General features: G+C 31.0%; 1 protein-coding gene across 1 annotated transcript in view; it reads right to left on the bottom strand.

The window, feature by feature from the left end:
- Positions 1-16,980, bottom strand: part of LOC129910587 (uncharacterized) — a 242,443-nt gene that overhangs the window by 34,121 nt on the left and 191,342 nt on the right. The window contains exon 11 of the mRNA XM_055988016.1: positions 2,334-2,521. Within this exon, the coding sequence (XP_055843991.1) occupies positions 2,334-2,521 (188 nt within the window). The remainder of the gene's footprint in view (positions 1-2,333; positions 2,522-16,980) is intronic.

The raw sequence follows: 16,980 nt of genomic DNA, 5'->3' as shown, positions 1-16,980 counted from the left end.
TTTAACCGAGTTTCTTGAATAATATAAACAAGTTTATCGGTTAAAATAACATTCTACAATGGTAATTTTAAACAATACAATACAACAAGCGACTAAGTTGATTTTAGCAATGAGAACTACGTAGTTTTTAACAAAGACTACGTTGTTTTTAACACATTTTATGTAACCCACTTCTCGGTAGGTCCATTATTTTTCTGCGTGAACTATAAGATGGCAAACAAAAATCGTATTTTTTTTTTTGCACCTAAGTGAAAATTGGATATAATTAGGGTTGCGTAGTAGAAGTGATGGAAGTCAAAAGTTTCATTTTTAATGTTCACTGTGGTGTATGTGCATTAGGGTGGGTAAAAAAAATTGAAATTCTTTTTTGTGATTTGGTACTCCGAAAAATCGATTGCTAGACACCTCTAGAATATACACACCAAATATGAGCTCTTAATATTGATGGGAAGGTCCTCCGCTTCTCAATTTTCCATTTTTAACATCAAGCTTCTACTAAAAAAAATCATTTTCTTTTAAATCGACTTTTTAGCAAATTTCTTTACATATTCTTGTAGGAAATTCAACGCTCTACAAAAAAGGCCCTAAACACTTTTTTCGTTTATCTAACCGTTTAATAGATATTTGAGGTCCAAAAATCGAGAAAATCTATAAAAATTCTTTTGTTGTTCTTAATTTTGTAACAAATTGAAAAATTATAATAATCAAACGTGCAAGACATATTCTTAAAGGAAACAGATTGTTCCACAAAAAAGGTCGTGTTAACTTTTTTCATTAATCTAACCATTCTAAAGATATTCGAGGTCAAAGTTAAAAAAAATTATAAAAACATTTTTTACTTTTAAAAATTTTCCAGATCACTAAAAATTTATTATTTTCAAATTAGCAAGATGTATTCTTGTAGGCGATTAAACGTCCTACAAAAACTTCCTTGGCATCAAATTGATTGCTTTAACCGTTTAAAAGATATTCGTATCCAAATCAAAATGCATACGGGTCATAAAAAAACTATTGGAATTAGTGAGCATTGGTTTGGATACGAATATCTTCTAAACGGTTAAAGCAATCAATTTGATTCTGAGGAATTTTTTATAGAACGTTTAAGCCCCTACAAGAATATATCTTGTTAATTTCAAAATAATGAATTTTCAGTGAATTAGAAAATTTTTAAAAGTAAAAAATATTTTTACATTTTTTTTTAAATTTGACTTCGAATATCTTTAGAATGGTTAGATTAATGAAAAAAGTTAATAAGACCTTTTTTGTGGAACAATCTATTTCCTACAAGAATAAATGTCTTGCGCGTTTGATGATTATAGTTTTTCAATTTGTTACAAAATTTAGAACAAAAAACGAATTTTTAAAGATTTTTTTGATTTTTGGACCTCAAATATCTATTAAACGGTTTGATAAACGAAAAATGTGTTTAAGGCATTTTTTTGTAGAGCGTTCAATTTCCTACAAGAATATGTAAAGAAATTTGCTAAAAAGTCGATTTAAAAGAAAATGATTTTTTTTTTAGTAGAAGCTTGTTGTAAAAATGGAAAATTGCGAAGCGGAGGACCTTCCCATTAATATTAAGAGCTTATATTTGGTGTGTATATTCTAGAAGTGTCTAGAAATCAATTTTTCGGAGTACCAAATCAAAAAAAAAAGAATTTCGATTTTTTTGACCCACCCTAATGAGCATCTTTTTTTTTTTTGGTTGAAACATTTTAACTAACTTATAGTGGAAGCCCAGATATGTGATGATATCCATTGCATGTTTATCTAATTAATAAACTTTTGCCAAAAATGTTTCGAAACTAATAGATAAACTGCTGTACAAAAATTGACAGTGCTTCCCAACTTGGTAACAGTTTGAAAAAAACACTAGATTTGTCAAGTACATATCTCGTTGCAATCCTTTCGATAGTGACTGTTAACCATGATTCAGCATCACCAACAGTACAGAGATACAAAGAAGTATGCGGAGTTGGCTCTTGCTCAAGTGACAGGCGATCACAATACACGGAACAGAACCAAACAACTTTTCACACAGTGAGTACAGTACAGAGCCAGGACACACAATGCCAAAGTTCTGCAACAAAGAAAAAAAAAAAAAAATACACCAACAACAACAAAAAAAAAAAAAACAAAACACAAAAAAAGAAATGAAATGAAAATGTTACACAGCAGAATATAAAAGCAGAAAATCTATGCAGTACAATTGCATGGCGCGGTTGTTATACTACAGAGTTGGAACGAGTTCCAGTTCCATATAGAATTATGTTCATATGTGTGAGAGGGGGGGGGGGGGGGGTGAAAAGTGGGGTATATATATAGTAACTTACCCTTCCTAGTGTATTATTATCGTGTATTGCTTGCTGGAGTATTTGCAGATTGTAGCTTGTAAAAGATAACCAAATCAGGTCGCCAGGATATCCATGGAAGTGGTAGGTGCATGTCGTATTCGGCGGAAGTGTATGACGGGGACTCACAATCCGACCCATCCTGCCGCGACGAGAAAATAGTACATCATCTGTGAAGCAAAACATACACACACACACAAAAAATGAGAGAAGAAAAAAAAATAATGAAAATAAAATAAGGGAAGAGCATGAATAGTAAATGAAAAGTCGAGATTTTACAGATCATACATAAGTGGAAAAGTTTTTCACAAATACTTTATTTTTGCCCCGTTCGTCGTCATCGTCGTTATACACGTTACTATTCTAGAGTTCAGTTTTTGTTTTTTTTTTTGTGTTTGGAACTTACAACCTCTTCGTCGTCGTCATCGCCGTCGTCCTCGTTATTGCATTTTCCATATTATAAACAACCCCCCTCCCCCTCATCCCTACACATACAATAGTGTGTAAGTTTTGTATATTTTTTGGGAGGGTGGCAGAGAGGGTTGGTTTTCAATTGGAGCTTTGTATTTTGCAATTAACATGGCGTATAATAAAGTACATATTCTAGAATATGGTGTGTTAGTGCGGTCCTTTGTTGCAACAGTTGTGTGTTGCATACTTTAAACTTATACCCGGTTTAATGAAATTAATGTGGTTTGTGTTATAAGGCGCATAATTATTGGGAAAATGTGTATTTGGGAAGATGCTTTTGCACAACAAAACCCATATAATGTAGATATACTCGGGTATGGATGTGTTTAACAACCATGTTTGTTGAGGATTTTGTATTACAAAAAAAAAAAAAAGATATGTGACTCTATGTCAGTATGGGATATTTTGTTGTGGAATAATATTTCCAAACATAAGAGTTATATGGAGTTATATAAATTTTGTAATATACTATGGATTAAAGTTTTTGTATTTCAGATGGAATTAAAAAGTTATTTAAGAAAATAAGAAACAAATTTCTTGCACCGATAATGTTGTCATCAGACTTTGTAACAAAATTTGAAAAAAAAAAAAAAAAAAATAGAAATCCTTTGTGCCGTATCAGAAACAGAACCTTATACAATTATGATATAATCTTGATTTGAAATATTAATTTTTTTTATACATAGTTTTTTTTTTTGTAAAAATGAAAGTCATTAGTGTCCTTAATTTTCCTAAAAAGAATGGATAAATGAGTCAGCTTATCATCCCATATGAAAGACAACAGGTTTTTATCAATTTGAAAATTCACTGTGGCGTATACGCAATTTTTTTTTTTCAAATGCAATACTTTACTTAATTTTACTGGCCTAATAATAATGTTACTTGGTTGTGCTTTTGCCTATACAAATACGGTACTTTATCACAATTATTCATTACTTATTTATATTTTAATTAAGAGAAATAGGGTTTAAGTTGCACAGTTAAATGTTGCATGAGATTGCTTTCATATTTTTTTTTTTTTTTTGTTTAATAAATTGAATATTTTTTTTTACAAGAAAATTTGGTATATATTTTTTTTTAATTTACTTATCTATAACCGTTTTCAAGGCATTAAATTCAGAAAAAAAAGTGTGTTTAATTTTGAGCTTGAGTTAAATAAAACTTGTTATGAAGTAAACATATCTTCCATGACGAGTGCAATGTGTTTAAATGTTTTTTTTTTTTTTTCAAAGATAATATTTTGGTGCCTTTTGTTAGATATAAATTAGTTAAGTATTTTTAATTATTTATAAGTGATTTGAAACATACCAAAAGTTTGAATGATTGTTAAGATTAACAACAGTAAAAATAATAACATAACTCTTGAATGTACAAAATGAAGGAGCATACTTAAATAATTTGCTGTTACTGCATTTTAAATAAAAAATTATCTTAAACATCAAAATAAATTTTTGTATTCTTACTATTTTAAGGTTAAAATAAGAACACATTTTTCAAGATTTAACCATGTGCAGGATCTTTCATAAGCAATGCCCTAAAGTGTAAGTGTTTTAAGCAAGCTTGTAGACAACTGTTTTGTTTATTATTGTTTTTTCCATATAGTACAGGTAAAATAGGCATTAAAAAAAAAAAAATTGTTACACTCATGAAACTTAGCAAAAAGTTTGCTTTTGGGATAACAACCAAGGACAAAAATAGTCTATAAAAAAAAGTTGGGTGGAAGGGTGTTTTTTCGCGGACAAGAGGGAGGGGGTGAAGGTCAAAAACATACTGAAAAAAATTGTTAGTCGAATATCATCATGTGACACATGTTTTCAAGGTATTTTTTGATGCTGAATCTAATGACATAAAAATAAAGTCAATACGATTGCTCTTAGAAAAGTTATTGCCGATTAAAAACAAGGGTGCTTGTTTTTTGACTTCAACAGGTAAAATATAAACAAAATCCATGTGAAAAACGGTGCAGGGAAATAATTCCACGGGAATCTGCTCCACATGGGAATTTATTCCACCTTATGTGGGAATCTGTTCCACTTTTTGAAGTGGAATAAATTCCCGCCCCGAGTGAGAATTTATTACACTTTTAATTGGGAAATAACTTCACCTTCAATTTTGGTGATTTATTTCTTATCATTTTGGAGAATGATTTTACTTTATGTTTGTATTGTATGTGTCATCTGGAAAAAAGCTGCGTTTTTGCGGAAATGGATAGTACCTTCAGTTTATAAACCATTTTTATGGCATACAAAATAGTAGAGTCCTTCCAATTCGATCTGGGAAAATATAATATATTTCTATTGTAAGTTTCAGAAACATAGCTATGTCTTGGTATATATTAACTACTTACATGCTCTTCATAGGAGGCGTGGGGATTTTTTTAAAAGATTTCTTTCAAGTCTCATAGTTTTTAGTTCGCGTGATTTGAAGAAATATCTTACAAACAAAGCGGACAAATAATGATAACTTAATGATCAAAAACATATCAACCCCTCTTGTAATAATTGGTTTAAAGCGAAGCGGAAAAAAATTTGTTGACATGAGAATCTACTCAAATTTCACAACCGAAACGCGAAGCGGAAAAAAATTTTGACCACGGGAGAATCAATTTTGAGGTGTGAAAATAAAAATTCGCGCGAATTTTTATTTTCACACCTCAAAATTGATTCTCCCGTGGTCAAAATTTTTTTCCGCTTCGCGTTTCGGTTGTGAAATTTGAGTAGATTCTCATGTCAACAAATTTTTTTCCGTTTCGCTTCTAATGTTGGCATTATTTTACTTGGCGTTATTTCATAGCATCATTGTCCATATAATTGCTTATATCGACAAGATGTAGTTACATAATTAAGAATTCCGTCCAAGCAACTTCAATTGAAGGAAAAACTCTATAATCGTTTGTTTTGAAAAAGAATACAACGTCGTTTTATAAAAATAAAATATTTTGGTAAAACTAAACCTTCTATTTCCATATACATAAAAATATTGCTTAATATGAATTCAAATGGTTCTTAAAATATTCAGAAATCAATATATTTTCTACAGTTTTGGTGGGTAATAATTCCACAAAAAAATTGGTGTAGTAAATTCCCTTCCACGGTGAGAATTTATTCCACTTCAAAAAGTGTAATAGATTCCCACTTGAAGTGGAATAAATTCCCATGTGGAGCAGATTCCCGTGGAATTATTTCCCTGCACCGTGAAAAACATGCTACACTAATAAAATTCGGAATGAAGGTTTTAGATAAAGCAGAGACAAAGGATTCATAAAGTTCTTACAATTATTTTTGGTGAAAGTGTGTTTTTTTGAAAGGTTAAGTTGTGTGTGAGAAAGCTTAGTTAAATTTTATTACTTTTTAAAACTTGGTGAAAAAGTTTTCGTTGGTATAAGAATTAAGAATCTATAAAAAGTACAAAATTATTTTGAGTGAAAGGGTGTTTTTTTTTTTCAAGAAATGATGAAATTCGGAATTATTACCACAAAAACTAGGAAAAAATTGTTACACCAATGAAAATTGGTAAAAATGTTTCATTTATAACAGAAACCAAGAACCCAAAAAGTCTATACAAATATTTTAGGTTAAAGGGAGTTTTTTTTTTTTTTAAATAGGGAAATAGAGAATATCGATTGACATTTTACGTAAATGTCCTTTTACATGAATGTTTGTTTACTAATATTTTAAAATACTGATTAAAAAAAAAAACAGAAATATCGAAATCCTTCACTTTTTAGTAAATCCTACATGAACAAAAACACCTTAATTAAGGATAATATAAAATATCAACGCCCATTATATTATAAAAAGTCAAATATGTAAAGAAAACCAAAATAAAATACATTAAACAAAATTTTTACGTGTTTTGTAATTTTATATACCTACTATTTTTCTATTTAGAAATATCTTGTTTGTAATAAACTATTTGATAAACTGCCTTGTAAAGCTTGAGATTTGTTTCTCCTAAAAACAAAAGTATACTTTTCTTATAGTTTTTGATGGGTTGAGTTAGAATTCGAAGTCAAAAAAATTCTATCACGTCATTATTTTGAGATATTCGCATTAAAGTATCACAAAATCAAGTTTTGTTTTGAAAATCTCAAAAAACTACTATATCTCAAAAACCAGAGCTGACCAAAATTTTTTGAGTTCGGATTCAAAATCAGCACACTAAAGTCCATTAGAAAAGTATACTTTTCTTCTAAGGAGAAAGATATATTAATTTTTAAAGATCAGTTTTTTATGGTTAGATATGCCAAACTTACTAAACTTACTTAATTTAAGATATCTCGGAGAAGAAAAGAGATATTGAGAAGATTAAAACTGAATTTGAAAGAAAAAAATAAGTTCTTTTATAAACCCTAACAATTTAATTGAAAAAGATTACATTATGCCAAAATATTTCTTCGAAAACAGCAAAAAAAAATTGGTTTTTAAGATTTTCTAACAGGAATATCATAAAAAAAACGTAAAGTGCAAAGTCAATTCTGAATTCGGATTCGGAATTTCGGTGTAACTTGTAAACCTACCAAAAAACAGCCTGCTAAATTTGTTTTCCTAAAAAATATTACTTATGTATTATGTCCCCGTTGTGTGCAAAAAATTGTTACTGATAACAAGATTTCGATAGTTCCCAATATTTCACAATGCGTGACTGTTCTCTTTGTTTTACATACATTCGTGCTTTGCCTGGGTAATATTTCCTTACCAATGTTCTTTTTGCTAGAATAGCTTTTTCATTTCTTTGTTTCATTTCTTTATAAATTTCAACATTTTTTTTTTAGTATTGACCTCTGCCAATCTCTTAAAACATTTTGGAAGTACCTTTAAACCTTCCAAAGATTCCAGACTTAGACGGCTTTGATACCTTGAACTTTTCAATAAAATTAATTAACTTTTCATCAAGAATTTTAACTTTGCTTTTTTCGAAAAAAATTTTAATTTTTTTTGCAGTACCTAGGTATTTTATTTTTGTATAAGGTAATTCATTGGTTTCGTTCAAAAACCAAATTGAAATAGGTTTGAGTTTGGTTTAAAAAAAAAATGTTAATTAATTTTAAACTTTAACCTGTAGACATAATTTAGTTTTTATGAAAGAGAACTGCAAAAACTTAAGAACACAAAACAAAAAATATACACAAAAAAAAAGTGTTATATGACACTTTAACGTTTTGTAGACTTTATAAGCTGATTCTCCCTATCCAACACATCGTTTATAGTCTTCTACCAAAAACCGTCTTAAGGTTACATTTAATACTAAAGTTAAAGTATTACAAGTGATTAGTGAATAAGGTGTAAGTGATGCGGTAGGATTTAAACAGAGAGCCATGTCGACATTGGCTCTAGAGTGTCAATTGATCCTTAAATTCTACTTAATTTAAAAAAAAACTTTTAAAAGGATTAGTTGAACTATCATATCGATTTAAATGTCTACCAATTCATTTACTATGTGTATATAACCACATGAAAGTTCTCCTCGTCATTTCTTTACCTTTTCATTTCAACTTTCTTTTTTGTTATTGTTTTTATTTCAATTATTCCTTGAGTTCGAATAATCTCATTAAAGTTTTAATATGTACACAGTCATGAAAGTTACAAAGTCATTCAATGTTGTCCATTGCCATATACAATATTCGTGTGTTTTCTTATTACTTTATATTGTTTTAACAAAAACCTTGGAGGTATAATATGTTCGTATATACTCTATTTTCATATTAATGGTATATTGCTTCAATTAAAATGCCATTAACCAGTCACAGACATGCACTCACCATCTCCATATATGACATGAAATGACCTTGAAAAGTTGCTTGTAATAAATAATAAATTTATTTATTTATTCAGGACAAAGTGCATCGTGGATAATGTGTGTATTGAGCACACACACACACACATAAAATATGCTATCCAAAGCATAAGGAGGTCATTTAATATATTGCAAATTCTCTAAAGGATTTGAATATAACGTTTGATTGATTGATTGGCTGAATGGGTTTTCAAGAAAAAGAATTCTAAATTCAAACGAATATCAATATTTTCAAATATATAGATAATGCAAAAATGAAAATAAAATGTAACTCATTTTCTTTCAAGGAGAAAAAAGATTCTGATATTTGTCATTTAAGACAGTTCTTTGACATTAACTATTATAAGCTTACATGATTTTTGTGCCATGAACCAAATTCCCAATACTTTTTATCAAACCCAAAATTAGTTCAAGAATACTTTTCGGGATTGGAAAAGCGCAAAAAAAACTTAAAAATTAAAACACTGGAGATTGAATAACGTTTTTTAAATATAGATTTTTTTTTACATAGGTAACGATTTCTTTTCAAATTTTCATTCGCCTCATTATTCTCAAAATAGTTTCCATCAAGTTATCCTCCATTTTGTATAAAATTTCATATAATTTTAGCTGAGTGAAATATTTTACTCCAATAGGTCCAACAACTTTAAACCAGCAAAGGCAAAAGTGAGCGATATTCACAGGTACCTTTTCCAACACATGGCTTTCTCACTGGGTTCTCAAATGAAAGATGTCAACTTTGCGTTACTGAATGGGAGTCGGCACCAAGTAAAATGACAGTTAGCGTTACATTTCGTTACGCATATGACTGTTGTACTTTTCAAGCATCCTTCCTGCCACTGAAGACATCACTATACCACCAAGCTTATATAGGTATCTGACCTGACCAGGGTTGGTTTAATTAGTAAGTGCGTTACTTTTGTCGTTATTTTTGGAGATATTTATTTTAGGAGCTGCTTATGAAAAAAACTGCAAACTAAATTTGTGGCGACATTATCGCTTTGAGTGCCAATGATTGGGTGGTTTACCCTGAAATTTTGTTGTGTTGCTTCTTTTGACTTTCTGAACAAATAATTCGAGTTTGAAATGTAGAGCAGCGTTATTATAGAATTGAAGCTGCTCGAATAAAGCCTGAATCAGTTCCTGTAGATAAGGGTGTAGTGTCAATGTTGATCGGGCACTGCTGTATCTATTGATACATCAGTGTGTTGGAAAAATGCAAAATAATAAGGCCTTCACAGTTTTTTTAGCCTCATAATGGTAGGTAGTAGAGATAAAATAGGGATTCAAAAAAAAAAAAATTGTAACCCTCATGAAACTTGCCAAAAAGTTTGCTTTTGTAATTAGAACCATGGATCAAAAAAGAGTATATAACAGGAAAATGGGTTTAAGGGTGTTTTCTTCGCGGAAAAGCGAGAGGGGAAGGTCGAAAATATAGTGAAAAAAATTGTTTGTGAAATAATAATGATATGATAAATGTTTTTAAGGTATTTTTTGATGCTGAATCTAATGACATAAAAATAAATTCATTAAGATTGTTTTAAGAAAAGTTAAAGCTGATTAAAAAACCAAAGTTAAGGCAAAGTTCCTAAAAATTCCATAAAGTACTTACAAATATTTTTGGTGAAAGGGTGTTTTTTTTTAAGGGTTTTAGTTATATATAAGAAAGGTACCATAACAGCTGACATAAATGTTGTAAATTTTTAAAACTTGGTGAAATTATTTTGTTTGTTACAAGAACTAAGAATCAACAGAGTCTACAAAATTATCTTGATTGAAAGGGTGTTTTTTTTTTCATTAAATAAGAAATGATGAAATTCGGAATAAATGAAAATTGTTCAAAATATTTCTTTTATAACAGAAACCAGGAATCTTAACAGACTATACGAATATTTAAGATGAAAGGGTGTTTTGTTTTTTGGGAAATAAGAAAAATCCGCCATAAATCCGATAAAAATAATGATATAATTTACGAAATTTGATAAAAATGTTGTCTATCCCATGGGAACTACGAATAAAATTAGTCTATACATTTTTTTTCATATGAAAGGGTGTTTTTTTTTTTTTTAAGGTGTAGAGAAAATGTGGGGTTTATTGATAAGGTAAGTAATAATAGTAGTAAGAACTCTATTGAAATTCAGCAATTATGTTATTTTTGTGATTAGAATCATGGTTAAAACTTAAAAGGGTGTTTTTTTTTTTTGAGTGAGAACAAAAATGATGGCCCACGCTAATGACATTTTGGAAAAACGTTGAATTTATGAAAGAAAGCAAGAATAAAGAGTTTTTCATCCGTAAAATCTGCAATTGGTCCCAAAAAGCTAATAATTCGATTTATTTCTTGTTTCGATAACAAATTGAACGTTTAAACCAAAGTACTTTGACGTTATACACGAATCATTGAACCATATTTACACCTTGATGATTTTTTTTTGTTGTGGTTTTGATAATAAATCCTTTGGTTCAAAAACTATGTCTAGTACTCAAAATTATGTTAAACATTTTCTCTTTGATATTTTTTTCCTATCGACTGAGATAAAAACAACATGCGTTACAAGATTGCGTTACTATTATGACGATAGAAATGCTTAATATTCTTTCAGATTAACAATCTTTTACAAAATCAGCCTCAAAGGAAAACATGGAATCCAATGATTACACTCAAAGTGGCTTCTAATGATTCCTTTTCCCTCAAAGTAACCTTTTCTAAAATTATATTTTTTTTGTAAATAAAGTTTTCCTAAAATAATTTCCATCATATAGAAATTTCCATCTTTTTATGCTCCCGTTTTCATATCTATATTTTTCTCATGTCGAAATGTCAGTTCCATGGGATTTCAAGTCAACTCTGTCACACGAAATAATTTTTAGCTGAGTGAAATATTTTCACTTTAATCAACCCCAAAGGATTTCAATTTGTCGATAGCCTGTCAATGATTTGAAATGTGATAAAATCAGCGAACTAAAACGTTGCTGTCAATTTTTTTTTTTTTTGCATTAGTCAAGTTTCTATAGCACCTGGTTTATTTTCTGACATAAATGGGTGTAGTGCATCATCATCCATTCACACCCGAGACCCGACCTGAACCGACACATATGAAAGGATGGATATATGAAATTTGCCTTCCCTTGGCACGTCGCGTCGTCGTCGTCGTTACGTTATAACACCTGAAATAATAGAAGCCAAGTCATATACGGTAACGGTTATGCGGGTAATCATGAATCGTGATCCGCTCGGGGTTGTCCTTTTTCCATCCGCTATATCCGCACCCTTTACTCTAAACCACCCGCCCACCACAGCAATGTAAATCTCTCGCACTTCTATCTAATAATGCAATACAAAATCAATACCACGCTACGTTAGTATCGTTACCTACTTACATACCAACACATCTAAAATTCTAACATATATATGTTTTTTTGAAAGTTTGAAAATGTGTGTGTGTGCGTAACTAATGACATATTGCGCTCGGGGGGGTGTTGGAGTGGTGGTATAACTAATCCAAAAACACCTTCGAATCTCGATCGCTTCGCATTGAGTTTCAACCGAGACTAATGTCATAATTCAATCGAAGATTTATCATCCTCATCCTGCGTCCTGGCCTGCGGTGGTGTTGGTGTTGGTATATTCTGTGCAAAGCTTTGCTTTTACTAAAAACATGGTTCTGCTTTCTGCACATTTGCCAAACAACATATACAACAACTTACACATCCTTTCATACATATTGCGGTGGTGTATGTATCTCTGGGTAAAAGGTATAGGTACCGTAAAGCAGCATCAGCGCATCCGGGATAGGTCCCCTAAAGCAATTTTTTTTTATTTTTTTATTTTTTCACGTGTGATATGAAGTATTTCCGGCTTCTATAGAACAGGGCTGAGTGTATAGTAGTTGAAGCGAAAAATAACGCGGTGGTGGTCGGTTGTGTTGAAATAAATACAAATTTATTGGAAGTTCGACCACAATATAACGGCCATTCATTGCTACACTCCAACACACTAATCAAGATAAGATTTCGCGTTATGGAGCGAATTCAAAGCGAATTAATTTGCTATATGTGAGAAAATTTATTGCTCTATACATTCGACAGCAGCTATACCAACCTACGGATAGGAATGTTAAAATTGGTATTGAGTTGTTTTTTTTTTTTTGGCTGACATCCGGTTGCCTTTGGTGTGTTATGTAGTAGTGCGATGGTGTGGTAGCTAGTTGATAGGTTAGTTCTATGGGGGATTATTATTATTTTTTTGAAAGGAGATGCTTGAGAGTAGTAGAGAGTGAGAATGATTTATATAGGATCTAGGTGTCTACAAAATTGACTGTTTGAGTATACTTATTACGCCTACATTTAATATGTTTTATTTATATTTTTTGTGGATATAAGACCTTGACCATATAATTTATAGTGACCATGTTTTAAGTTTTTTTCGGTCATATAACATAGATTTTAATTGTGAAATAGATTTTAATTTTAAAGAAAAGCTTAAGTTTCAATTACTATGGTAATCTAAATAGAAGTATATTTATATTTATTTTTCTTAATCAACAAAATTGAAAAAGAAAAATGTTACACATACACCACAGTGACCCCATCAAAGTTGAATCGGATTTGATATATTAATTGCCAATATAATTAGAAAATATTTATATTGCTAATGTACATATGCTTAACCAATTACCAAAAGGCTTGGAAAACCTCGATTTTGTAGCTGGTTTAGTTTTTTTTTTTAGTTCAATATTTCGCTAAAATAAGTTGAATGAACAATAATATTGAATAACAAAAAAACTAAATGAGCTGCAAAATCGAGGTTTTTGGATTTCGTCTTAGTCAAGACTTCAAATTTGTACAAAAAAAAATATTAATTTTCCTACTTTCGTCCGCTAACTTCAGTTTTATTTTAGCGGAATTTTGAATAACAAAAAACTGTTGAAGCTACAAAAACCAAGTTTATGTAATTGAGCAAAAGCATTTAAAAAGCTACAAATTTGGAGGTCAACTAAATTCAATAATTCCAATCATTTCAGATTTTGTCCGCTAACTTCAGACTTATTTTAGCGGAAAATTCAACAATTCCAATACTAATGCGAGCTACAAATTTTTGGTTTGCGCAACAAATTAGCATTTAATTAGCTACAATTAATTCTTTATTTTTAATATAGGCAAACGATAGGGGCTATGTCTACCAAAATGCTGCATTTTTTGTACTTTTTTCTCAAATATTTGACTTTTTTAAAAAGTATCAGCCTTATTTATTATATTTCAATAAACAGCTCTAAACGGCTGCATAGTTATACAATGCATAAAGTTTTATGTAGCCTCTATGCAACGTTACATAAATTTGTATTTATAAAACATTTTCTTAGACATTATAGTTATGCAAGGTTCGTGTCCAAATAAGTACTAAAAAAGGGAAAATTAGTACTTCTTATCATAACAAACAACTCCACCTGTCAATAAAATAACTCCATCTGGTTCGAAAAAAAAAACACGTCAGCAAAAGTTCTCGATATATTTGAGGAAGAAAACACGATGTAATATTTGTTTTTTGTTGACAGTAACATTAGACAGACATTAATCATTTTTGAAGTTATACTTCTTATGGGAGGGTGAGTATGAAATTTTACTTTTTGACAAGAATGTCAAAGGGATTATGACGCGATCACCCTGGGTAGCAGGGCTGTCGTTTTAACTTTAGAGTAGGCAGTACTTTAGTATTTAAAAATGCAGTACGCCGCAGTACGTCAAACATAAAACACACATCACGTTGCCAGTTACATGTTTCATGTGGCAAGTTGCATGTGGCAAGTTGTATGTGGCAAGTTGCATGTGGCAAGTTGCATGTGGCAAGTTGAATGTGGCAAGTTGAATGTGGCAAGTTGCGTGTGGCAAGTTGCATGTGGCAAGTTGCATGTGGTAATTTTCATGTGGCAAGTTGCGAGGGTTGCAAAAAGCTCGCATTTCAGCTCAGCTCAAATTTGAGCTAGCTCACTTTCAGCTCATTTGAGCTGAGCTGAAAGTGAGCGCCCCCAACTTCCAACGCCTATATCTCGGAATTTTGAAGAAAATGAAAAAAAAATTTTTTGATGCCAAAAGGTAGCGGGGACTCTAACCTACATTTGGGTACAACTCTCATCCCTGTAGGTCCACGCGTTCTCAAACCGGGAGAACTTAAAAGTAAAAAAAAAAATAGGCACGATTCTGAAAAAATAGGCATGATGTGTCGGTTTAACATGGAAGGCGATTTTTTTAAATTCTGACAATGTGCAAAGCGTAGGCCCATGACACAAGCTATCATTTGGCATCACTCCCAAAAATTGCTCTCAAGCGGTTTATCTTCCAGGAGCGTTCAAAGATTAGGGGATTTTTCGAAAAAAAAATTTACCCCAACTTTCAAACGTGATTTTCTCGGAATTTTGAAAAAAGTCGAAAAACCGGATTGTACCGGAATTTTTTTTGTATGATAAAAAAAGAAATATTTTACTAAAAAAATAGAAATATATTTACTATCAAAAACACCAAGAGAAAAGATCACGAAAAATTATCTGTCTTATTTATAAAAATATCTATGTGTTAAAATAATTCCATTAATAACTAGAACCAAACATCTTAAGCAATGATGTTTTATAAAAGTTTAAAATATCTTCATATTTCATTATACTTTCCAAATAAAAATCAATGTATCCTCTCACCCATCACAGCTTAGCTCAGCTCACTTTACCTTAGCTCATCCAACAGCTCAGCTCACCGACAGCTCAGCTTACCCAACAGCTCAGCTCAACCATCAGCTCAGTTCACTTTCAGCTCAGCTCAAATGAGCTGAGCTATGGTACATAGCTCAAAAGTGAGCTAGCTCAAAATTTGAGCTGGGCTGTGAACTGAGCTCAGCTAACTTTTGAGCTTTGTAGAAACCCTGCAAGTTCCATATTGCTACTACTAGTGCTGAAAAGCACACACAATTCTCAGTGGATGTAGTACTTGACTGCTAACCTAAAGGTTGTGGGTTCGAGCCCTACCTCAGGCAGCATTCTTTTCTTAATCCCCCAGCTTGGAAGCCACCCGTGGGACTATATGAGATATTAATCATCTTATTCTCAATTCACTGTACCAACAAAAATTCTTTCCTATCTTTCTATTCCTTCTAACTATGGCCGTGCAGTTGCATTTTAAAAAGACTTTAGGTCTTACAGGCATATAGTTAAATTATAAAAAAAAAAAAAAAAAAAAAAAAAAATTTTTTGTTAAATGGCATTATAAAGAATGCATAGTGCTATGCTCTGTCTATAATGCGTTTATAAATTAGCATGTATATGTTTCACCGCCCATTTATAAGATTTTCCATTTTTAAGAATGGTCGTTATTAAGGATATCGGTTTTTATCGGCTTCCTAAATATGATCATTCTTTGTTCTATAATGTTTGTAAGGTTTTTGGCGTACTCCAATGGTGTTTTATAATTTTCGAAACATAATTTCCAAAATTTTATTAATTACCTAAATTTTTTTTCAAAGTTTTGTACCCCCTGATTTTGATTGAATTCGATCCAAAAACTCCTTTATCAGGTCGCAGATCTTGAATCTGAGTTTTTCAACTCCTTTTTTTTACTTGACTTTACGGCAGTACGGTATGTTTTTGACCGGTATTTACAGTATACATAAATGTTAATTGAACAAATGAGGTATCGTTAAAAGCTTGTTTACTAGTTATAGGTTATGTGACGTTGCATGAAATTGATTATGATGCTCAGCAGAGGTAAAAGTTATGAACAATATTTATTAACTTTTGTACAAATTTCATTTAAATAACAATTTTTTTTTAAATTATAGCATAAATAAATTTGAACAAACTAAGTTTAAATAGAAAAAGTTCGATCTCATATGAAGTTGAATAACCCTTAACTCTGTTGTCCCCTATATTTTTTATAAATATTTTGTTACTGAAGAATAGAAAAAAAGGAAAAATATGAAACACTTAATTTTTATCGATTCAAAAACGTTCAACTGTTGAATAGCTGTTGCAAAAGTTTTTGCACCGTCGCGGTGTGTTCGAAAATTGATAAACAAAAGTTTTCAATGATTTGTGCTTTTGTTTTGTTTCATTTTTATTTATTCTATTTTTTTTTTTTTTGTGGATTTCTGTGCGGGAGGTAGAAAACATCTAAACAAGCGTTCTCATATTAATTCACACTGTGTTATGTCCCGGATGGCTCAACAACAGAGAGGAACAATAGTGTTTCGCACCTATTCCCCAGGGATGCAATGACAACGACCAACAACGAGGACGAAACGACTGTGAACTGGGCCAAGCTGATGACGATATATGGGAGAAATGGCAACGGAAGTCGATTCTCTATCGAATTGTGGGGG

The sequence above is a fragment of the Episyrphus balteatus genome, chromosome 2 (assembly GCF_945859705.1).
Source record: "Episyrphus balteatus chromosome 2, idEpiBalt1.1, whole genome shotgun sequence".
Taxonomy (NCBI): Eukaryota; Metazoa; Arthropoda; class Insecta; order Diptera; family Syrphidae; genus Episyrphus; species Episyrphus balteatus.
Note: the sequence above shows the minus strand (reverse complement) of the source record. Positions and strands in the feature narration are given on the sequence as shown.